The following is a 25,822-nucleotide window of genomic DNA, read 5'->3' as shown; positions in this document are numbered from 1 at the left end:
TGTTAAAAATACCACATCAGTGATATTGTGTATTTTTTCACTAATTCCACTGACAAAAGATAATAAATAGTAAATAAATAAATGTTGGTTGACCTGAATGGAAATGAGGCATTTGCTTTGATGGTAGTGAGAATAATTTGAGTTAGACATTAGAAAGGACTTCCTTACTATAACAATTGTGAGACATATTTGCAACCATGGGACTCCTGAACCCATTTTCTGGATATTTTAAAAATTAATAGCCAAGATTTAAGTATTATCTTTCTTACCTGAATTGACTAGGATATGTAGTATCTTATATCTATATTTATACTTTTGTAATCCTTTTAAGTTTTACTTATACATAAATTTGAAATTTTAAATTACAAATTTTGAAAAATTTTAACAATTACATGCTATGTTGGTCCATTCGGGATGCCATAACAAAAATACCATAGACTGGGTGGCTTAAACAATAGAAATTTATTTATCACTGTTCTGGATGCTAGGAAGTCCAAGATCAAGGTGCCAGCAGATTCTGTGTCTGGTGGGAGCCCACTTCCTGGTTCATAGGTGGCCATCTTTTGCTATGTCCTCACATGGTGGAAGTGGGGAGAGATCTCTCTGGGCACTAATCCCATTTATGAGGGCTCAATCCTCATGACCTAATCACTTCTCAAAGACCCCCCACCTCCTAATATCATAACATTGGGTATTATGATTTCAACATGTGAATTTGGGGGCCACAAACATTCAGTCCCTTGCACATGCTTACTGTAACCAGCCAGGTAATACAGAGGTATGTAAAACAGTTAATCTTTTCCCTATCCAATCTCACCCTTTTGAAGTGAACAGCATTAATGATTTGGTGTGTATCTTTTCTCACCTTCCTCAGTGTTCTTACAAACACACAGACATTCATGTCCACATGTAAAAGGTATTTTTCTTGGGCAGAGTACTGTGTGCTGGTTATTAATCCCACAGGAGCAGAACACTGTGCACCAATGCTAGGAGAGGACTCTAAACACTCCTGTCCATTGTATCTTGATATTGGAGTTGCCAAGGAAAATAACAACAATGCGGTCAGGCTCTAGATGGAACAATGCTTTACTTGTATAGAAAAGAGAGCAAGGTCAGCTTCAGTATTGTGCCTAGGTCCTTCATGGCTAGCAGGTCCCCTCCCTCACCCAGCAGCTGACTGGGGCAATTGACCTTACTCACCCCTCTCCTTTCTACCACCATCTGCAATAGAGAGGAATGATCCCAACTGCACTCCTGTGGAGTCTGAAATACTGAAAGCTGGGGTGCACTTGAAGGCCATGGACACACATGCTTAGGCAGAGCAAAAGAGCACCCACTGAGCCTGAGATAGGGAAAGTGATTCCCTCACGAGGTGATAAGCCCAGCACAGGCTATGTGGGCTCTTTATCTCTTAGTAAGGAAGTGTTCCAGGCACAAGGCCCATTTCTCGTTCAGCCAAATGGGGGTCCAAAGACTGCATGCTTGAGACTGCCTTCCCCAACATTTTTTTTGCTGTCCCCAAATGGGTCATGGGTGAACATGATTTAGCAGCTTGCTTTACACATTTAACAACATACAGTGAACATTCCTCCTGGTCCATGAATGTCAATCCAGTTCATTATTTTTAATAACTGAAAAATAGTATGCAGTATGGGGATCCTGTACTTCTTTCAGGTGTTCCCCTACTGATGGGTGGCCAGTTTTTTTTAGTTTTCTGCCACTACCAACAATGCTGCGGTAAATACTTTATACCTATTTTCTTACATCTTCTCCTTTTTTTCTGTAAGATTGATTCTCAAGAGTGGGATGGCAGGGTCAGAGGCTCTCCCAATCAGCTGTCAGAGTCCAGAAGCCAGTAATGTGGTGGAGGACCGGTTTCTCTACAGCCATGCCAACACAGGCTGTCCTCCAACGTTCTCTTAGACGAAATCTCTTAGACGAAAATTCATACCACTTTGCAATTTTAATTTGCATTTTCCTTCTACTAGTAAGGTTGTCTTTTCATATATTATTTAACCATTGTATTTTCTTGTGTATGACTTGCCTTAAACTTTCCTAGTTCTTGCATACTTTATTTCTGCTAAACATTTCATGATGCAGAAACACATCTTTCCATCTCTTCTAGCATTTATTTTCCTACTGAGATTTCAGGAGGAAAAGATTTTCTCCTGGACATTGTCAATAGCAGCTATTTGAAATGCTAAAGATTTGATAAGCAAAATGGGAAATGTGAATGCTACTGAACTGATTGTTTACAGTAAAGGGAAGGCTGCCTATAACTCTGACCAATGCTTTTTAAATGATCAGGTCTTCAAGTCTGGCTGTGGTACCAATAGGCTGCATCCTGGCATTATTCTTTAACTCTCACCATAGCCATAATGTTGTATAAGGACTAAAGAACTTTTAAAAGCTTGTTAAAAAAACAAAAAACCTTGGGTCTGTGGAGGTCTATTTACCCCTTTCTGTAAATATGCGGGGGGTGGTGTGTGTGGGGGAGTTAAATTATGTTCTGCTTGAGTCCCTAGAAGCTGTCTTCTATTGTAAAGGGAATGGTTTTATTTTTTTTGCTTGAACTTGCCGTGAAGAATGACCCAGACCTTTACAAAGACCCACGAGCATTCAAGGAATGACCGAGGATGGGAGTGTAGCCTGTCCAGTGAAGCTGACCATATGCAAGCTTGTGTCTGTCTCACTCCCTCAGGGGTTGGAGGAAATGAGAAACTGGTCCCAGGTCCCTTGACTGGAGCTCAGGTATCTCACGACGACTCACCAAATAAATGAATGGAAAATCTAATTCTCGAGTCTGTTTCTGATGGTGTAAGAGGAAAGGGGAGAAGTAGAGAGAAAAGAAGGGATTCTTTCTTTTTTTCAAATGAGTGTTAATTTTTGTTGATGAGTTTGAATACAGGAGAGTTTATTACCTTGGGCTTTTCTTGTAATATAAGTGAGACTGTCTTCCTTCTTGTTCAAGGCAAAAATCTAAGACTGGGTGTTAAATTCCGTGGATTTATCTTTTGTCAGGTTTGGTTTCCTTTTCCAAGTTTCATGAGAGGTAAAGTTGAATATGTATATATAGGGCTGGGGGTTGTGAAATGAGGATGAGGATACAAAAAAAAGGATTATTTAAAAGTTAAATGATCTACCTATTTTTGGTTTGTCTATGCACATTCTTGCAATAGTTTTACTTTTCCACATCAATGTAGGAGTTTATTCAGAGAAGGAAGTTCCTAGAGTCTGTCCATCAGGAAGATTAGTTATTTTTTGTTTTTCCATAACTATTTGTTTGGTTTTTTTATTCACAACTTTGTGGCTGCTGCGTTTTTATCACTCTGCTTTTGGATTGTTTTGGTCTGAGTTGCAGATTTATCCACTGTGCATCTATTTTGTGTGTGTCAAACTGTGCCTTTCTAGAATAGCAAATGATGGTTTGGAATGGGAAGAATATTCCAGGTGCCTTAATCTTATACTTGCAACGTAGGCAATTGGAGAAGCCAAGAAGATTCATGATAAACGTGTCACGTGTTTTATTTATTTATTCTCTTACATGTATTTTAAATGATGAAAAGTTGCCCATGACAGTTACAGAAAATGGATGGAGTTACCTTAAAAATGCTTAAGTTCCATTTATGTACATCTGTGTGTGTACATACACGTACTTTTTAACAAGAGTTAAACTCCCCACTAAAACTTATATATGGGAAATGTGTAGTGGGCATCCTCACTTATGGGGAAGCTCAACAAGATTTGGGAAGAGTCCTAGGACATTCATATTAAAATAGGAAATGCAGGCTGTCTTCAAATGGCTCAAATCTTTGTAAATCGAGGACGGAAATCATGCAATTCTGAGACATCTAATCAGGATCTTTAGTTTTAAGTTCTTTTCCATTTTGGGGAAGCTCTTTCAAACGCTTTCTGCTTTCAGCTTCTCTTTGGAGACCTAGCTCTCAATCCTCAAGGGTGAGCACAAAGCATGCATATTTGGAATTTTATAATGTGTCCTCTTTATGAGATCCAGATTCTAGTGACTGGCTTCCTCTTTGGTTCTAATATTTAAACTCTAAAATTCTATCAGCATTAATCTCAGTTGAATCAAACTATACTCATCTGCCCAAACCATCCTTTTTCCTCTCCCCTAAAGTATTACAAAAATGTAGTATACTTTTTAGATGTTTGAAGATAGAAGATTATCTAGTCCAGTAAAAAGAAAAGTATAAACCAAGGAAAGCATTTCCTTCGCCTTAAGAACTGGTACCCACAGAGGCTCAAAGACCAAAAATAATACGAAAAGCCTCAACATCTGCAAATCTCTATTTCTACCCCACGTTCTACAAAAAAACGTAGAAATTGTACTATGTCACAGGAAAAAGCACCCCATGATCACTTCCCCGAGACGGTTTCCACATCAGCAATCTTGCACTTAAATTTCCCAAATCCAGCCTCATCCTCTGCAGATGACAATACTTTTGTGAGCTGAAATAATGTTCAAATTCTGCCGTTAGTGTCGGAAATCACTCATTCCCGATTCACAGGCGGGGATGAGCGGGTCTGGATTCCTGACATAACTAAGGAACTTGCAGCATCAGTCGAGCTTCTTACCAGCTTCTTGGAAACCCAAACAGCAGTCTGTCTCCATCTTTTAGAAGCCGATGGCATTCCCGCCCAAGACCCCAGTGTCATTCTGCTGCCCCTGTGCTTTGTGACCATGGCCATGGCCTGAAGTCACACCAGGAGGTAGTTTCGGAGCTCATTCCAGAGCTGGAATCTCTGTCCAGATTCACGATGGAACCAACTGATCAAGCAATCTTTTTATAACCCAAGATCCAGCTGTCTACCTTATCATGATTGATGTGTCTGAGGAATTAGGAATTCTTGGTTAGGTAGCACGTCTATTACAGACAGAAGAGAAAACCCTTCAGGGCAGCTGCTTAAGCCAAGAAGGAAAGGAACTTTGCACTGGATCGATGAAGGCAGATCTTGTCTGGGTGGAGCTTTTCTCAAAGCAATGGGTGGATCTTGAAGGCCTCAGATGTTTTCTGGTTCATTTGTCCTGAAAGATTCCTCCTCCTGTTGTACTGGAAATAGCTGGCTGTTGCCCCCACCAGGGTCACCACCACCTCGCACACGATAGGAGACACGATTTTTGCTATCCTGTTGCCTTGTGGGTTGCCGTACGAGGGACAGCCATCTCCACCTGCGGATGGCCTGGGCCTGGGCCGGTAGCGGCCATCATCGAGGTCCCTGTCGCTCAGGAAACCGTCCATTTGCTCCCCCGCTCCCCTTGCTGCGTGGCTGGCACAGTCCGTTTGGTGCCAAGAACCAGGCTCGGCACGTAGCAAGCGCTCAATGAAATGCTTTCACAGTCCTCAGTGGAAGCTAAGCTGCCGTCCTCAAAAGGGGTCCGTCCGGGTGGGCTGCTACAAACCTGCCAGAGATGCTCTCCTGTCCCTCGCACCCACCTGGGCAGCCTACTGCGGCCCCACTGCACAGCCTGCACGGCGGACCGGGCCCCGGGGCTAGCCCCCTGTCCCAGGACAGCCTTGATGTCCCAGCCGTGAGCATGGGGCACGGCTCCAGGCTCTGTCCCCTCCCCCCGTCCTGCAGCCTCCCCATCCAGGCCTGCCTCGTGTCACATCTTTTAATTGAAAATTGACTTCGTGGTTTTTTCCCATGGCTTTGAGTGTGGTCACTTGAAATACTTGTAACCAACAGAAGCCATTGGTGTGGATAAGGCCATGTGACCTCAGGTCTGAGTGGCTCACTCTTTGGTTGTGATTCACGTTGGCCTCACATGAGTGAATTTCAGAAGCAGCCCCCCGAGGAACACATCTACCACATCAACCGTAAGGAACTTAAGCTTCTCTGTTTCTGGCTTTCATTAAAGAAAACCCAGTGTTTTCTATACTTGTTCCCTTGACCCACTTTTAAACATTTAAAGAAATTCTTTTCTACAGTATTCACAGTTAACTAAAGTTTTCTTTTATTGATATTTTCTAAACAACCTAAGTTAACACAGAGGTTGGACAGTGTAACACAACTATGTCCTGGGTGACATGAAGGGATACCTTTCTACCACAGATAGTCCCAGGTATATGTCAAGTTTCAGCTTGTCAGGATGTTGGATAAGATCCTGCTGTAGGTGTTTTCTGTTACCAAATGGGGTTAATGTTCTAGGGACACCCATCATGTCTTGAGGATCCTAGTTCCTCTTAAACTTTCTCCCTTTACTTGTATCTTTTTCAAGGAAGTAGAAACTTAGAATTGTTTTACTGGGGAATATAAAGGTATAAACTCAGGCAGAACATTGATAGAATGAAAGCTAGCCTCTGGCTTAATGTAGTTCTTGAAGGGACTAGATGCAGTAACAAAAATGTAGTGATGGTGCCAGGACAGCTGGTACATTGATGTGTGCTGATTGTTACTTCTCTGCTGCGTTATTCACTACTTCTGTCAATGGCCACTGCGTTGGTTGTAATTCTTTTTTTTACATCTTTATTGGAGTATAATTGCTTTACAATGGTGTGTTAGTTTCTGATTTATAACAAAGTGAATCAGTTATACATATAGATATGTTCCCATATCTCTTCCCTCTTGCGTCTCCCTCCCTCCCACCCTCCCTATCCCACCCCTCCAGGCTGTCACAAAGCACCAAGCTGATCTCCCTGTGCTATGCGGCTGCTTCCCACTAGCTGTCTACCTTATGTTTGGTAGTGTATATATGTCCATGCCTCTCTCTTGCTTTGTCACACCTCACCCTTCCCCCTCCCCATATCCTCAAGTCCGTTCTCTAGTAGGTCTGTGTCTTTATTCCTGTCTTACCCCTAGGTTCTTCATGATATTTTTTTTTCTTAAATTCCATATATATATATGTGTGTGTTAGCATACGGTATTTGTCTTTCTCTTTCTGACTTACTTCATTCTGTATGACAGACTCTAGGTCTATCCACCTCATGACAAATAGCTCAATTTCGTTTCTTTTTATGGCTGAGTAATATTCCATTGTATATATGTGCCACATCTTCTTTATCCATTCATCCAATTATGGACATTTAGGTTGTTTCCATCTCCTGGCTATTGTAAGTTGAGCTGCATTGAACATTTTGGTACATGACTCTTTTTGAATTATGGTTTTCTCAGGGTATATGCCCAGTAGTGGGATTGCTGGGTCATATGGTAGTTCTATTTGTAGTTTTTTAAGGAACCTCCATACTGTTCTCCACAGTGGCTATATCAATCAATTTACATTCCCACCAGTAGTGCAAGAGGGTTCCCTTTTCTCCACACCCTCTCCAGTATTCATTGTTTCTAGATTTTTTGTTGATGGCCATTCCGACTGGTGTGAGATGATATCTCATTGTAGTTTTGATTTGCATTTCTCTAATGATTAATGAAGTTGAGCATTCTTTCATGTGTTTGTTGGCACTCTGTATATCTTCTTTGGAGAAATGTTGATTTAGGTCTTCTGCCCATTTTTGGACTGGATTGTTTGTTTTTTTGTTATTGAGCTGCATGAGCTGCTTATAAATTTTGGAGATTAATCCTTTGTCAGTTGCTTCATTTGCAAATATTTTCTCCTATTCTGAGGGTTGTCTTTTGGTCTTGTTTATGGTTTCCTTTGCTATGCAAAAGCTTTGAAGTTTCATTAGGTCCCATTTGTTTATTTTTGTTTTTATTTCCATTTCTCTAGGAGGTGGGTCAAAAAGGATCTTGCTGTGATTTATGTCATAGAGTGTTCTGCCTGTGTTTTCCTCTAAGAGTTTGATGGTTGTAAGTCCTGATCATTTTGTCTTCAATACTGCAAAAAGACAGATGCTCCCCTGACTGAATATCAGATTTAATTTATAAGCATTTGAATAGTACATATGTAAGGTCATGAGAGCTAATTAAATTAGTCCACAAATATTGATATTTATGGAGAACCTTGTATTAAGAGTGTATAAAGCACCTCATAATCTGAAGGAGGAGAAAGACAATGAATTGTGCGGTTAAAATATAGCATAAGTGATACATATCTTGAAGTCATCAAACTCTCTTTATTCTTCCCAGTGCTTCCCAAATAATCTTTTGCTGTTCATTTGGTTTCTCTAGTAGATTTTGTTCTGAGAAAGTAAAGAACACAGAATTTCCCGAAAGAAATTTGGTCTTCTTGGCAAATCAATCTCCCAGAAGATTTGTTAGTGGAAACTATCATCTAAGAGGCTGATTACCACAATGTGAAGTAGTGAAATAAAGTATCTGGACTTAACAGACCACAGAATATGACATGGTGTCTCAAAGATGCAGCCAACCTGGGGATCCCAGCCTGAATGGCCAGCTGGTCTTTCACAATAATTGAAGCCATGTCTTAATGCAAGGACATTTTCTGTAGTTAGCCCAGTAAAATGATGCCACAAAGCAAGCCACTCCTATGGGCCTGGGCAGCGCCACTGTAGCCATAGGGGAGCAGGGCCTCTCCATCCCTCAAATTTCCACAGCTCTCAGTACCTTCAGGAGCACCCTAAAGGCGTGGGTTGGGCATGAGCCCAGGGAAGCCTTGGGTAAATGGGGCCAGTTCAGACTGTCTGGGATTCTTATCCCTGACGGTAGGTAAGAGTCCTGATCAGACCTTAGTCACAGAAATGATAATTGAGGTTTATGTGCATCCCTGATTGATTTGAGCTCCTTGAAGATGGCCTGCCCTTCAGGGCTGTGCAGTACTTATTTAATTCTTGTGTGCCATGTACTTTCTGCTAACTTTAGTATCCTATTGCATTTTGGTAACCTCATCAATACACAATGCACCTAAAAATTTTATATCAAAGGTATGTTTCCTCTTACATTCAGAAGACAGTTACCTTGTACATATGGGTAAATGAGAAATGGAAGGAAATATTTCCATATATTTGTTTATCTCTATCTTTAATAGCATGTGACTTCCATCTTTAGCCAACGTTAGGTTCTGGTCAGTCACAAATTTTTCTTTAGAGAGTAGAGTCTATTTTAACCAGCATCTGACTATGTGGATTATTACCTAAATAGCATATTAAAAAAAAAGGGGAAAGATGGAGTATAAGAATTTAATTTAGTCATCTACAACCTCAGAAGCATCTTTAGATAAAATACTTAGTAAAGAGCATAAAGTCCTTATTCAACTGATTAGTACACTCTCAGGCTGAGCATTACAGAGATGATCTTTTTTAGCTACATTATTAAATGACAAGAAAGCTTTAGAAAATAATGCTATTAGTAGTGGTGACTCGTGTGTTCTTCATATTTTAAGAAGGATAATAAAATTTTATAGGACAGTGCCTGAAATATTTTCTTCATAAACTTGTTTAACTATAATTATAGTAATATATAGTATTATGTGTATTAATGCAATTTATAAAATGCAAGTCGTAATGTAGCTTTTACTCTATATAATGTTTAGTAGTAATATATAGAATAATGTATATCATAATATATAGAGTAATGTGCATCGTAATACATAGAGAAAGCAAGAGAGCCATTTTAGATCAGTTTAAGGCACACGACATGTTAACTTGTTATTCTCGTGTTGTTGGCAACTTGGTAGGATTCTTAGAAGAGAAACTGAAGAGGAAGGGGAGAGAGGCTTTCGAGAGAGATGGAGTGGCACAAAAACATAAGAATGAATAGAACATGAGTGAGGAACACTGCAGATGACAGCCTGGTGGGTTTTGAGGCCTTGGTGGGAGAATCATAGGCAGGCTAGTTGGAATCACCACTTGTAGCCAGCCGTGGAAGGTTTTGAATGCTAGTGTAAGAATTTTCAAATTTAGGCTAGAAGCAATTCCATTCCATCCATGTAATGTTTTTGCAACTGGGTTTTAACATGATGAAGGTTATGTGTTCAAAATATTAATTTGAGTGTTGTGTAGATTGGGTGGTGGAGAAAGAGAACTACAAGCAAGGAGGTAAAATTTAGCTAAGATTTAAATAATTTTGAGTGTGTAGTGACAAAAGCCCTAAATCACAGCAAGCAGTATGCACAGCAAGCAGTACTGTGTCATAGCAATGAAAATTCAGAAGGATAGACAGATATGATAGATGATGAAAAGATATGCAAAGGGCATCAAGAAGACTTGGTAAGACATAGAAAACAAGCCTATGGTTACCAAAGGGGAAAAGGATTGGGGGAGGGATAAATTAGGAGTTTGAGATTAGCAGATACAAACTACTATATATAAAATAGATAAACCACAAGATCCTACTGTATTGCACAGGGAACTATATTCAATACCCTATGATAAACCATAATGGAAAAGAATATGAAAAAGAATATATAGACATATATATATATAATTGAATCACTTTACACAACATTGTAAATCAACAATACTTAAGTGTTTTTAAAAAAAGAAGAGTTGGGGCTTCCCTGGTGGCGCAGTGGTTGAGAGTCCGCCTGCCGATGCAGGGGACACGGGTTCGTGCCCCGGTCCGGGAAGATCCCACATGCCGCGGAGTGGCTGGGCCCGTAAGCCATGGCCGCTGAGCTTGCGCGTCCGGAGCCTGTGCTCCGCAACGGGAGAGGCCACAGCAGTGAGAGGCCCGCGTACCGCCAAAAAAAAAGAAGAAGTGTTGATAGCTTGATTTTCTATTCTAGGGGATTAACTCAACAAATATTAGTTGAGCAACTCCTATATGAGAGGGTTTGGGAGATGAAAGCCCACCGTGGACTCTTCCCAGTGCTCAACAGTGGGAAACCCTGCGTATATTAAAGCTACAGACTGCCATAGGTGGCAGCTGGGGTTTATGTGTCACCCCCTCTCTCAAAGGCTGGAGATAGGTTATCCCACTGGCCTGTCCTACATTAGGGTTCCAGCCTTGCTTTTAGGATGTGAGAGTGTAACCTCCGCTCTTGCTGCAGGGGCACCAACCCTTTGCCAAGGCAGCAAGTTTCTCTCTAAGTGCTAAGGGGAGTTCTGGATCCCACGCGTGGTTAACTGGCTGCAGAAGAGTGAATTGGGGAACTAAACACCAAGGGCCAAGATGCCCAACCATCCAGCACCTGTTGATAGGGATATGGTTGTGCTCCAGGTTGGTGCAGGACAGCCCGAAAGATATTTTTCTCTGGAGCGACCACTGCCCTCCAAATCAGAGTGGGGCAGCCTTCCTATATCAGTCAGGGACCAGGAAAGAAGTAAATAGATGACATGCTCAAAGGGGTGCCTGATTCAAGAGTTTAATGAAGGGACTATTAGAAAGATAGGAAGAATTAAGGGAAACCAACAGGGGATGTTGAAGCTCCTCAGAGCAATAGCAGCCAGGAGGTCAGTACATTCCCTAGGCTGGAGGACAGGGCAGGGTTCTAGGAACTTGACAAGAGCTGAGCTGTAGAAGAAAACTGCTGAACAGAAGCTGTGGTCTTTGGTGGTGGAAAAATAAAACTGCACAGTGCAGCCTGGCAGGGAGAGAGGCAGTCCCTGCCCCTTTCTGTCCCGCAGGGTCCCGCTGGGGCTCTGATGGCCAATGCAGAGAGGAAGCAGAAGGGTGAGGGGACCATGTTGATGTAATCCTTAGGCCAGTCTCCCAGGCACAGAGCAGAGTGGAAGAGGATAGAGAGTGGGTCTGGAGAAGCAAACAGAACCTCCAGCAGGTTCCTCTAGAAATCTTTCTGGGCCAAAACCCAAAGGGAAAGATTGGACATACACACCTCACAGCTCCTCTCCTTCTTTCTCCCTTCCCTCTTCCCGCCTGCTCCGGGGCACAGAGCAAGAGGTACATACATCCTTGGTAAATCCTCATGCACTGTGTACCTAAGGGGAACTTCCTGGCCTGGATGTCCTGGCCTTGGCTTCTGATATACAAAGAGGGAAATAAAGATGTGGAGAACATCCCCTCCTAAGAATATTGCCCATTTTGCAAAACTGTTGTCTTCCTGGCAAATCTAATTTCAAATGCCAAAAATCTAAATATTAATCTTTGTGTTTCTTTTGCTCCTTTCTCTACCTCAGACAGATGGATGCCTTAGACCAGCTAGGAAAATACTATATCTTCGGGAGGCTAAAACACAAAAGAGAACATAGCACATTAACACTTTTAAAAACTGTCACCCCCAAATTTCACCAATATGTTGCTGAGGTCGGTATGGAAATTTAAACATTTTCACATATCTTATCTGATTTAACATCATTTAATCTTAACAGCAATCCTGTAAGGTACCCATTTTACAGATGAGATAATTGAGGTCAAGTGTCCTCTGCTGGTTAGTGGCAAGCCCACAGGTAGGCAGAATTCCAAGTGTCCCAACTCCTGTTGTAGTGCTCTTTCTTCTATGCCAGATAAAGGCGGCGTAGTCTGCACATTTGGAAAAGAGAACAAAATTCATAATGTATTGGTACCTGCTAAAAATTGTGCTTCTTGAACAGTTTTGCCCACTAATTATTGCTTTTATTAAAAATATGTTTTTAATCTTCTCTAATATCTTCTTCCATAGTAACTAGGTTATTTTATACTCATTTTACTGCCCTTCTCACATTATCATCTGTCACTTGGTATCTCTTCCTATTTGCTTTTTTTTTTTTCTTTCTGATTTTGACTCTTTCACTGTTGAAACACTTTTTAAAATCGAACTCCTTTTTTCCCTACTCCTTGATTCTGGAATTATCCTTTGACCTCATGAGTGATTGCTGCTTCCCTAACCCAGTGAGTCAAAAAAATGATGGGGGACTGGCATTTGTTTCAAAGATAAGAGTAAAGAAGGTAGCTGGTCTAATTAGACCAGACCTAACTAGCAGCTTCTGGGCTCCAGGCAGATTTCCTGAATGGCTGCTTTCTGGGAGAGAAACTTTGAGATTCATGATGTCTCTGAGGAGTGGCATGTGTGACATATCAGCTGAAGGCCAGTGCAGGAAATATCTCACTTTATAAGATTTATATACCTTTGCCCTGAAAAGTAGAAGCTGCCTGCTGGATAAGGGGAGGTCTGTCCTTCCCTAAATTTGCTAGAAGTTTCCCAATTCACGTATTAGCAATTAAAATGGATTTCAAATCTTCCTAGAATATAGGAAGATACTAAAGATGTTTGATGTCTTGAAAAGTCTAAGTGCCTGGAACTGTTGTCTGTTCCCTGGTACATGTCCTCTCATACTGTCAAGAAAGGAGAAGATGGAGAATTTAGGTTCTGGCTAAGTTTGAGCAGTATCTGCTAAGTTCCTGGGCCAGGCTGAGTTGGGGAGAATACCAGAGTGTCTAACAGGTTCCTCCTATGGCTCTTCCCCAGTCCCCAGTGCAGGCGGGCAGCTTACCTTCTGCGCCCGTCTCTTAAAACTGTGCTTGGAATTACTGCTGATTCCTGATTTAGACAGTTATCCTAGAACACTGACTAAAAATATATTGGCCACATGTAAACATAAATATTTACCAGCAAAAATAAATGACAGTGTTTAAAACCTTTTAAATGACCTACTTAACATTCTTGTACCGAGAATCTAGAGATAGTCTCCTAGGTAGCTGATGTTTGCATAAAACTGGCACCACCTTTCTGGAGGATAACTAGGCAGAAGGTTTAAAAATGTCCATGGCCTCTGCCTCTGTAACCCAGTGTGTAGGAAATCATCAAGATTTTGCCTAATGACCTGGCAAGGAGATGTTCACTGCAGCTCCCCAATAAACAGGATAAATTGTCAGTCATACATGAGACAAAATACTGTACAGCCATAAAAATAAATAAAGGTAGATATGTGTTTTTAGACATGAAGGATATCATGTTATCCTATTGAAAAAGTAAATTCACAACAGTAAATGTATATAAATATATACAAGAAAATGTAAACAAATGCATAGAAGCAATACCAGAAAGGATGGACAAAATGATCATTATTTCTGCGTAGTGTGATTAATAGTAATTTTAATGACTAATGGGTCATTTTATTTTATTATCTTTTACAACGAACAGGTATGACTCCTGAAAAAGAAATACTTAGCGTTGAAACTGGTCTCCCCCACTCCTCAGTGAAAACCATGGTCCTGAATTTTTTACCATAGCCTTGCTTGTCTTTTTACTTTTATTCCTAAACAGTATTTTATTTTGTTTGTGTGTTTGGGGACTTCATATAAGTGCAGTTATACTTTATTATTCTTCTGCAACTTGTGTTTTTCACTCAGCATCTTGTTTCTGAGTTTCATTCATGTGGCGTGCATGGCTGTAGTTGACTCATTTCACTAGGGTCGAGTTGTCTTGGTGTAAATGACCACAGTGTGCTTGTATGTTCTCCTGTTGATAGACATTTGCTGATTTACAGTTTTTTGCTACCATGAAAGTTCTTATTAATGACCTCAGGTACTGATGTATAAGTGTCTTGGGTATATCCATAGGTGTGGAATGCTGGATTGTAGGGTGTGTGAATGTTCAACTTTACTAGACAATGATAAATTTTTTTCAAGTTATTTGTATCTATTTATATTTTTGCAAGCAGTGTATCAGAGTTTCCACCCTCTACATAGTCATCAACTTTTATTAGTATCATCAAACTTTTAACTTTTTGCTAATCCAGTGGGTATGAAATGTTTTAATTTGTATTTCCCAGAATATCAGGTTGAGCGTGTTATTCTGGATTTATTAACCACTTGTGATTTCTCCCTGTAATGAATCTGTTTGGGTTTTTTTGCCCATGTTTCTATTGGGTTATTTCCATTGTTTATGTGGGTTGGTAGGAATTCTGTTTATTCTGGGAACTAATCTTGCTCGTGCTACATCTGGGAGATATCTTCTTCCATTAGTGGCTTGTCTTTTTATTTTCCATACAGTTAGTGTTTTTGATGAAGAAACATTCTTTTTTTTTTTTTTTTTTTTTTTTTGCGGTACGCGGGCCTCTCACTGTCGTGGCCTCTCCCGTTGCGGAGCACAGGCTCCGGACGCGCAGGCCCAGCGGCCATGGCTCACGGGCCCAGCCGCTCCGCGGCATGTGGGATCTTCCCGGACCGGGGCACGAACCCGTGTCCCCTGCATCGGCAGGCGGACTCTCAACCACTGCGCCACCAGGGAAGCCCCATTCTTATTTTTTGATTAAGAGTTGACTTCAATATTATATTTGTTTCAGATGTACAATATAGTGATTCAGTATTTTGATAGATTATACTGCATTTAAAGTTGTTCTAAAAATATTGCCTATATTCCCTGTGCTGTACAATATATCCTTGTATCTCATTTATTCTATATAGTAGTTTGTCTCTTTTAATCCTCTACTCCTACCTTTTCCCTCCTCCATCCTTCTTCCCACTGGTAATGACTAGTTTATATCTGTGATCTGTTTCTGTTGTATTTGTTTTATTTTTTTATGTTCCACATATAAGTTGTAATAAACAGTATTTGTCTTTCTCTGTCTGACTTATTTCACTAAACATAAGACCCTCTAGGTCCCTCCACGTTTTTGCAAATAGCAGAATTTCATTCTTTTATATGACTAATGTTCCGTTGCGCGCACGCGCGTGTGTGTTTATGTATATGCCATGTCTTCTTTATCCATTCATCTGTTGATGGACACTTAGGTTGCTTCCAGATCTTTGTTATTGTAAATTATGCTTCTGTGAACATTGGGGTGTATATATCTTTCCAGTCAGTGTTTTTGTTTTCTTTGGGTAAACACCCAGAAGTGAAATTGATGGATCATATACACTACCTTATGTTTGGTAGCGTATTTGGGGTTTTTTGAGGAACCTCCTTACTATTTCCATACGGCTGCACCAATTTGCATTCCCACCAAGAGTGCACAAGTGTTCTCTCTTCTCCTCACCAGCATTTGTTATTTGTGGTCTTTCTGACAATAGCCATTCTGACAGGTGTGAAGTGATAACTCATTCTTAATCTTATCCATCCTTTCTTTCATGATTTGCCCTTTTCTGTGTCTCAAGAAATCCCTTCCTACCCAGAGGTTCATAAATATAAAGTCCCATATTGTCTTCTAAAATATTTATAATTTAATCTCTTAATGGTGTGAAGGTGTCCAATTTTATTTTTACTATATGGAAAACTATTTGTTCCAGGACAATTTATTAAAAGACCTCCCTTTTTCCAGAGATGTATAAATGCCAGCTCTGTCATAATTCATGTCATAAATAAGGCTTCCCTATATATGTGCGCCTGTTTACAGAGGACATGTGCATTTGCGTTGTCCAGGCACTTCCCACCTCCCTCCGACAGAGTCAGACGGAGTCATCGGCAGGCGGACTCTCAACCACCGCGCCACCAGGGAAGCCCTAAATTCATTTTTTAACTTGCGTTATGTTTTGCCAATTTTGCCTTAAGGTTTGTTGGAGACTGAACCACTGCAAGGAAGAGATGAAGACACAGTAGCCAGTGCTGACTTCCCTAGCATGCTCTCTGAGGAGGAAAAGGAAGAATTAAAGGCAGAACTACTTCAGGTATGTTTAGTAATCTTCTTATTGTCGCTATGTCTATATCTCCAAATCCTGAGGATTATTGTTAGTTGATATAAGTTGCATATTACAATTATGTTGTCTTTCATTTAATAAGATTTAATAAGTGATATATTGTAAGATGATTCATTTTTCTGAGGTATGTTTGTAATGCTAATTGTCCATTATCCATTGGTGGCCATAGGAAAACAAACAGTTATGCTGCTTAAGCAACAATAATTAGTTGTAAATATGCACCTCTTCCTCTTCTTAGTATCACAATGCTATGGGGACAATAAATCACTTACGAACCTTACGGAATTCCTTCAAGACCTTGGTACAGGCGCAAGCTGCCTTTGAAGAGCAGTTGTTGTTTTAGGTCAGCAGCTTAGCTCAACAAATACTGTGAAAGGATTTATGTTTATAATGAAAACTTCATTCATAGAAGCAACTGAATTTATTAAGTTGATGTGCTCTTCAGAAAAATAAAGCTCCGGCTGTAGAGAGGGAAGCTATGATGACTTTAGGCTTCATTAGAGCTTGTGTAGTTGCCATGGGCATCTGGACCTAGAGATGAGGAGGGTGCCTGGCTTGTCGTGAAGACAACTCCTTGTTCAAGCTGTTTGTTCGAAGCACCCACTACATACACTTTGCTACCTCTTAAATACTTTGCTAGGGAGCGTTTACATTGTGGGAGGAAAGGGCAGGAGAAGGGAGCTTCTCAAGTACAAGAAGCAGTAGGGCAAGAGGGGAAGAGGCCAGCATTGCTCCCCATTTGAATCCCTGGCCCAGAGGGTAGGAAGCTCCTGGTCCAGCTGGAATCAAGGCTTGTCTTCTTCCTCTGGCCTCTTCTAGAGGCTGGAGACACAGCTTTATTTTTATTTTTATTTTTATTTTTTTAACATCTTTATTGGGGTATAATTGCTTTACAGTGGTGTGTTAGCTTCTGCTTTATGACAAAGTGAATCAGCTATACGTATACATGTATCCCCATATCCCCTCCCTCTTGCGTCTCCCTCCCACCTTCCCTATCCCACCCCTCCAGGTGGTCACAAAGCACCGAGCTGATCTCCCTGTGCTATGCGGCTGCTTCCCACTAGCTGTCTACCTTATGTTTGGTAGTGTATATATGTCCATGCCTCTCTCTCGCTTTGTCACAGCTCACCCTTCCCCCTCCCCATATCCTCAAGTCCATTCTCTAGTAGGTCTGTGTCTTTATTCCTGTCTTACCCCTAGGTTCTTCATGACATTTTTTTTTCTTAAATTCCATATATATGTGTTAGCATACGGTATTTGTCTTTCTCTTTCTGACTTACTTCACTCTGTATGACAGACTCTAGGTCTATCCACCTCATTACAAATAGCTCAATTTCGTTTCTTTTTATGGCTGAGTAATATTCCGTTGTATATATGTGCCACATCTTCTTTATCCATTCATCCGATGATGGGCACTTAGGTTGTTTCCATCTCCAGGCTATTGTAAATAGAGCTGCAATGAGCATTTTGGTACATGACTCTTTTTGAATTATGGTTTTCTCAGGGTATATGCCCAGTAGTGGGATTGCTGGGTCATATGGTAGTTCTATTTATAGTTTTTTAAGGAACTGGAGACACAGCTTTAAATTAAGCTTCACCCCTCTGTGTCCACCCCAGACTCTCCAAGCTCTAAGGTTCTGATGGTGTGTGTTTATGACAGCTCGTAATAATACTAAAGACATTTCAGGTGCTTTCGTAAGACACACCCTAGAATAACCTCATGATAAAATGAAGGAGCAGCTTGTTCTTCTAGTACAGCAGAAATTATGTTAGTAAGGACAGTGCCTCAGATCAAATAGCCTGGTTCTTTAGCTGGACCTGTCTGTGGCCACTGATCCAGAGCCACCTTGTTTATTTCAGATTGGCCACACCTGCCAGAGTGCACGGACCAAAGTCAACCTAAACAGAGAATATCTGAGCTCCACGTTTTCTTAAGGCCTGGAATCCTGGATTATGACTTGTTCCTGTCAATTGTGTTGACAAAAGTTATATTCTGCAGACTGTCATCAGCTAACTGATTCTAAGCTGAAATTTAACTCCTTCACTGTTATCATCCAAGTTTAAGTTCATACACAACCTCTGTAACAGACCAACTTTTATAAAATGACTTGATTTTTCTCAGTTCTGGGATTACTGGGATACACACACACACACACACACACACACACACACACGTACATACATCTATGTTTTTTGTGTGCCTGCATGCTGTATTTTCTAAACTTTCAACAATGAGCAAGTATTATGTTTATAATCAAGAAACTGTAAGCCTTGGTTCTCAATGGATGCCCCCATGAATATAAAAAACCAGTGTTTTCACACATTCTTGTCTCATTTGGCCACATTAATGACCCTCCAGTGTGTCTCATTCCTAAGACTTTTTGAACCTGACTTCTGAAAATAACACCAGACTCCTTGTTACTTTTTCACATTACTAGGATTGATGTTTTCATCCTTTAGGATGCATTAGCTTCCATGCTTCCTGTCTCTTATTTCTGGATTCCTCAGGGATGGAGAAACACCATGTCTTGCCAAAGGTAGCAGTGTAACCTCCAGGGGCACTGGGCACAGCTGTTTGCCTCAGGCCCAGCAAAAAGCGAAAGAGGGGATCTTTGCTATTTTTTCTCTTCACATTTCCATTTCTTCTCCCTCCATCTAGGCCACCTCTGCTTTCTGCTCATTCTTCTCTTAAATCCACTTTCTCTGCCCTTTCACAGCGTATGTGCGCACACACACACACACACACACACACACACACGCCACAAATTAGGTTCTTTCAGATCACACGTGCATTCAGATTACCTTAAATGCTAGGGTTTAATTGCATCAAGGACATCTCAGCAGTCCCACGGCTGGCCCTATGAAGAACTGAGACATCATGCAGACAGCTCAGCTTCTCTGCCTCAATTCTCCACAGATGTTCCTCTGGGGCCCCTGGTCATAAGCAACCCCTCTCTGTTTGAGGGAAGATTCTACTGGGTCTCTTAGCCACTTGGGTAACAGGACACCTCACAGGTCAGCCTATTAGACTGCTTTTGAATCAGGCAGTCAGTTGTGGCTATGATCCAAAGCAAGAGCTTTGTGTAGGAGGACTTCTTACGTCTGATTGCTTTGCTTAGAGGGGTCTTGGGGTGTGCCAGGCACCCGCTCTCGTCTTCTGTACACTCCTCTCCCTCGTTTCCTCAGATTCTCCTACTGTTTACGGGCTGTGCTGAATCCCTGCCCCACTGCTTTACCCTGCACTGTTTTGTGGTCTGTATTCTCATGAGGGCGCCCTTAGACTTCAAGCGAGCCTGTAACCCCATTCAGCCACACAGCCAGCACATTGTTGTGCTTACCAAGTGCTGGCAGAAGGAAGACCTGTCCTTGTGCGGAGAGACATAAAATAAGCCAGTATTATCCAGGGTCTTAGCCGAGGTCTGCATCTTAAAAGAGTAATCTGTCGTTAACACAGTTCAGTCTCGAGTTTATTATTATGTTCACGCAATATGTGTGTTTTTAAAAGTTCCTTCAATGCGGGGCCAATATCACTTCTGATCTGGTGCAGTAGTTTGTGCGCAGAAGGTGCGCAATTAAGATTTATAATTAACTTGAATCATAGCACCAACAAACATTTATAAATACTGGAAGAAGAATATATTTTTTTTTTTACAAATCTTGTCAATATATAAAGAAATATTATTTTGTTTCAGATATTTGTTCTCATTAGTCTTATTACCAGCTGCTCCTAACATCTTTTCTGAGGTTTTTATGCATCTATTCTGTGGCTTATTTTTTCCATTCTCCCTTTTTAGATAAACTTGCTCAATATTTCTGTGCTACTAACATCCCACTCCCACTTTCATTTTGCTAAGCTGCATTTGATGCTCAGTATTCTATAATGTGGCTTGCCTTTTGAAAAGGATGAAGTGTTAGCATTAGAACTGTAAATTTATGATTATATAACAATCAAGTACTGCCAATGTCCCCTAGATAAAATGACTCAAGAAAAATGGGCATTAATAGGAGTAGGAAAAATACCAGACAGCATCATCAAGTAGACAATGGCTGTTGCTCAGTGTGTCGTTCCCCAAGAAAAGCACACAGTGCCCTCAAGCCACCCGTCTCTTAGCCTTTACAAAGAAGTGCCCTAAGCTCTTCCTTCCTCTCTCAGTTTTTTTCCTTCAAGACTTTCATTTTTTCTGGACTGAGCTAGTGAACAACTAAAGTCTTCACAACCAATACTGTCTTATTGTAACACCCCTCTGTGTTAATCAGGGTTCTGCAGAGAAGCAGAACCAATAGGATATATATATGTATATAGAAAGAGATTTATTATAAGGAATTAGCTGTTGTGATTCTGGAGGCTGGCAAGTCTCAAGATCTGCAGTCAGCAAGCTGGAGACTCAGGGGAACTGATTGCGTAGCTCCAGTCTGAAGGCCTAGGAAGAGCCAGTGTTACAGTTTGAATCTGAAGGCAGGAAAAAAACAAAAAAACAAACAACAACAACAACAAGACAAAACAGTGGCCCAGCTGAAAAGCAGACAGGCAGATAGAGTTCCCTTTTACTCAAGGGAGGGTCAGCCTTTTTGTTCTATATAGGTCTTCAACTGATTAGATGAGGCCCACCCACTTTGGGAGAGCAATCTGCTTTACTCAGTCTACCAATTCAAATGTTAATCTCATGCAGACTAACCCTCACAGACACACCCAGAATAATGGTTGACCAAATGTCTGGGGACCCCATGGCCTGTCACACCCTCCCAGATATTATTTGCATTTTAATTTTAATTCTTCCATATTCTTAGCCAAGGCAGGAGTAACCAGGAGAAGTGGCAGGACTTGAAGCAGTGTGTGCAAGAGACCAAATGCTCTTACTCCTAAACATCATACTGATACTTAATAGTTTATAAATGTATTTCTTTTTCTGGATTTAAGTTAGATATTTTATGTAATATAGCAGATTAAATAGAAAAGTAAGTTTTCAATCTTCTAATATAAATTTCATATTGAAGCTAATTCATTACTTAATTTATAATTTTTTTCATTTTTTATTGAAATAAATTGGCATAACATAAAATTAACTATTTTAAATTGAACCATTCAATGGCATTTAGAAACTTACAGTGTTGTGTAACTACCACCTCTGTCCAGCCCCAAAACATTTTAATTGTCCCAAAAGGAACCCCATACCCACTAAGCAGTTGCTTCCCATTTCTCTTTCTTCTCTGTAGCCATCAGCCTGCATTCTGTCTCTATGGATTTAGCTAGGTATTTCATGTAAATGGAATCATACAATATGTGACCTTTTGTGGCTGGCTTTATTTCACTTAGCCTAATGTTTTTGAGGTTCACCTGTGTTGTAGCTTATATCAGTACTTCATTCATTTTTACCACTGAATAATATTCCATTTTATGTATATACTGCAATTTGTTTATCCATTCGTCCTTTGATGAATATTTGGGTTGTTTTCACCTTTTGGCTATTGTGAGTAGTGCTGTTTTGAGCATGCATATACATGTATTTTAGTACCTGTTCTCAATTCTTTGGAGAATATGCCTAGGAGCTGTGTCATATGGTAATTCCATGTTTAACTTTTTGAGAAACTGAGAGACTGTTTTCCACAGTGGCTGAACCATTTTTCATTCCCACCAGCAATGAACAAGGGTTTCAATTTCTCCACATCCTCACCAACACTTACATTCCTATTCATTCATATCTGAGTAATCAAGTTGAAATATCTAATCTTGTGCATAAATATTTATCCTATAAGAAGATCTTCTGGGCTTCCCTGGTGGCGCGGTGGTTGGGAGTCCGCCTGCCGATGCAGGGGACTCGGATTCGTGCCCCGGTCTGGGAAGATCCCACATGCTGTGGAGCAGCTGGGCCCGTGAGCCATGGCCGCTGAGCCTGCGCGTCCGGAGCCTGTGCTGCGCAGCGGGAGAGGCCACAACAGTGAGAGGTCCGCGTACCGCAAAAAAAAAAAAAAAAAAAAAAAAGTAGATCTTCTAAGGCGTCAAGAAACCAAAGACCCAGACTATCAGTTTCTAGTGAAGATATGATTAATTTAAAATTAAAGGGGAAAGGATATCTTAAATACTTTAATTGATGATTTACCTGCACTCCAGCTCATTCCAAAACGAATTTGATATGGCTGCAGAGGTACCTACAATGTAGAATTTGCATACTCCTGCATCAGAATATCTGGGGGTGCTTGTTAAAAAATATATGTAGGCTGGCCTCACCAAATTTGAGACATCAGAATCTTAGGGCATTAAAAGGGGCCTACTTCTGGAATCTGCATTTTAAATGTGCTCTCTGAGTGACTTTTACATAAACTGAAATTGAGAACCACTGGTGTAACTAGGCCAAAAATTCTCATTAGTCAAATAAGTAAATGAATCTCACCAGGATTGTCATTTAAAGCATTTGTGATTAAAGGCCTTTTTGCTGTGTCAGGACTCTCTGCTCTGCTGAGAGAGATGAGATTGGCCATTTTCAGTCTGGCATGTTAATGTAATTTAAGATTATCTGTTTTTTCACCTTCTGGGTTTTGCTTAATAGATATTTTGGCATATATTTAGATCACTGATAAATAAATGAAAGCTTTAAGAAGTGTGAGCCTTACATTTTATTGAAATGGTGAGACTTTCATTATAGAACCTGACAATAGACCCAACAGAGTAACTGAGTTCGTGTTTCCATCATTAGAAGTTTTTTCTCTACAAATGCCTTTTAACGTATGCTTCGATTTTTAAATTATTAGGTGTGGAATTTTATCTTTCTTTAGGATGTTGTTTGGTAAATTGGTCACTTCAATGTTTATATCATTTTTTGGGATCGTGGATTTCATTAGAAAATTGTGAAGACTTTACCCACTCCTCCCACCCCCAAATAACTAATGAATATCTTACTGTCCCCCATAGTTTTGAATAAATTTCTGGGGTTACATAGATATAAGATTGAGAATACCAAGATTTTTAAACCTCTTTCTTCTTCTCTACATCTTTAATTTCTTTCTGCAAGTTAAAAAACTTCCCATTAATTTTGTTACAAGTTGGAAACTACAGTAATACCTGATATATGTACAAAACCAGATTCCTAGTCATTTCAGTCACCCAAACTGAAAGAAAGCCAAAAAGGTCTTTCTAATACAGAATAAAAGGTTGAAATGAAGCCCACGTATTTTCTGTGGTAAGAGAGATAGAGATACAACCTTGAGAAATCTTAGGCAGCAAACTAAATGCAGAAGAACACATTGACAAAGATGAAAAAGTGGAATATAACATGAGAGCAAAAGGATAGAAGGGTTTGACTTTAAAATGACAGTGTCTGGGCTTCCCTGGTGGCGCAGTGGTTGAGAGTCCGCCTGCTGATGCAGGGGACACGGGTTCGTGCCCCGGTCCAGGAAGATCCCACATGCCGCGGAGCGGCTGGGCCCGTGAGCCATGGCCGCTGGACCTGCGCGTCCGGAGCCTGTGCTCCGCAATGGGAGAGGCCACAACAGTGAGAGGCCCGTGTACCGCCAAAAAAAAATAAAATAAATGACAGTGTGTTCTCATTTAATGGAAAGACTAAAAACATGATCCCCTTTGGTGGTCCCTAGGTACACTCCTTTTGCAGTAATGAGTATATGTCTGCATACTGAAGACTCTTGCTCATCAAGAAAAGACGGGGTGCTATTGATTATAACATGTTTATGGAAGGTGAAATTCATTTCAGAAAGATTTCCATGAACATACAAGAAATGTTCCATAACCATAAAAAAAATGGATAATGTTAGATTACTAGGACATTTTGCTGATATTAAAAGCTCCAAGATATTGTTCTTTTCTACTAGATTATTTAAGATGCTTGATTCAGTATTTCTGCCTGTTTTGCTTAAGTGATTTTTTGTGAATACGAAGGTTTACAATGCTATTTTTGTCTGTTCACCATTGCGGTAAAATCTTCCTTGCTCTAATAAAAAGGACTAATTTTTGCAAAGGTAACTGTCATTGTTGAGATGTGTTTTTTAGCAGCTACGTCTCTGGTGACCCAAGGAACACATTTGCAAGGTGACTGACAGGGTTAGTGATGCTCCTTGTGGTCAGAAGTAGAGAGACACTTAGAATGTAAATGAGACACAGATCTCCATTAAAAATAATAATAATCTCGTAAAGTGTCAGGCACTTTTTTTTTTTTTACCTCTATGCGTGTGGGATACTAAGGGAGTACTGTTGATTCTCTTCTGGCTTCACAAAGAAAGTCACAAATATTTATACTTTTCAGAAAACAAAGATGTAAATTTAAGCAATATTACCAGGGCAGTATGTTACAGAGTGTGACAGTGGAATGAAGTATGATAATTGGAATCAGAGACTTTGAGGAGGTTCAAAATTATTTTCACAAAGTATAGCAATGCTCTCTAAAATCTGGGTATTTTACAGAACTCGTTTGTTAGAAATTAGATTTGCAAGAGCAATTTTTTCATGACTTATTTAGTTTGTAACAGGAAGTTTATACCTTTTGATCCCCTTCACCCATTTCACCCACCCCCCTCCCTTGCCTCTGGCAACCACCAATCTATTCACTTTATCTATGGGGTTGGTGGTTTTTTTAAGATTCCACATATAAATGAGATCATACAGTTATATGGTGTTTGTCTTTCTCTGTCTGACTTCTTTTACTTAGCATATTGCCCTCAAGGTCCATCCATGTTTTAAATGGCAAGATTTCCTTTGTTTTAATGGCTGCGTAATATTTCTGTATGTATGTGTGTGTGTGTGTGTGTGTGTGTGTGTGTGTGTGTGTATGTAAAATATCTTCTTTATCCGTTTATCTATCAATGGACACTTAGGTTATTTCCATATCTTAGCTATTGTTAATAATGCTGCAATGAACATGGCGGGGGTACATGTATCTTTTCTGAGCTCGTGTTTTTATTTTCTTTGGATAAATCCTCAGAAGTGGAATTGCTGGATCATATGAGAGTTCTATTTTTAATTTTTAAAAGAATCTCCATACTGTTTTCCATAGTGTATGAGAGCAATTTTATGATGCTGAAGAGATTTACTTTTCTGCTAACACAGGGGAAACAGGAGATACATCAGTACAAAGACTTCTACATGAATGTTTATAGTAGCTTTAGTTGCGTTAGCCAAACCCAAATATCCTTCAGTAGTTGAATAGAAAACAAACTGTGGTATATCCATACAATGGAGTACTACTCTGCAGAAAAAAGGAAAAGCCATTGATGATGCAGCAACATGGATGAATCAAATGATTTCAAATTATTATATTGAGTGAACAAAGTCAGGCAAGAATGAGTTTATACTGTGTAGTTCAATTTATATTAAATTCCAGAAAATACAAACTAAACCAGTGAAAGAAAGATCACTGACTGCCTGGGTGAGGGAAGAGAAAAGGGAGGGAGGAATTACAAAGAAGAACTAGAAAACTTTTGGAGGTGA

General features: G+C 40.2%; 2 protein-coding genes across 2 annotated transcripts in view; one reads left to right on the top strand and one right to left on the bottom strand.

Annotated features, from left to right (window-relative positions):
* Positions 1-5,022: 5,022 nt before the first annotated feature.
* On the bottom strand, positions 5,023-5,261 carry LOC103083264 (glycoprotein Xg-like). The gene is given in 2 exon segments (XM_082931489.1): positions 5,023-5,054; positions 5,057-5,261. Coding segments are annotated over 2 exon segments (237 nt in total).
* A 527-nt stretch (positions 5,262-5,788) lies between these two features.
* The window catches only part of TPD52L1 (TPD52 like 1), a 48,552-nt gene continuing 28,518 nt past the window's right edge, over positions 5,789-25,822 (top strand). Inside the window, 2 exon segments of the mRNA XM_007447981.1 lie at positions 5,789-5,840; positions 16,244-16,359. Of these exon segments, the coding sequence (XP_007448043.1) occupies positions 5,789-5,840; positions 16,244-16,359 (168 nt within the window).

This window comes from Lipotes vexillifer, unplaced genomic scaffold, assembly GCF_000442215.2.
Source record: "Lipotes vexillifer unplaced genomic scaffold, Lipotes_vexillifer_v1.1 scaffold756, whole genome shotgun sequence".
NCBI classification, from domain to species: domain Eukaryota; kingdom Metazoa; phylum Chordata; class Mammalia; order Artiodactyla; family Lipotidae; genus Lipotes; species Lipotes vexillifer.
This window is presented reverse-complemented; position numbering and strand designations above follow the sequence as displayed.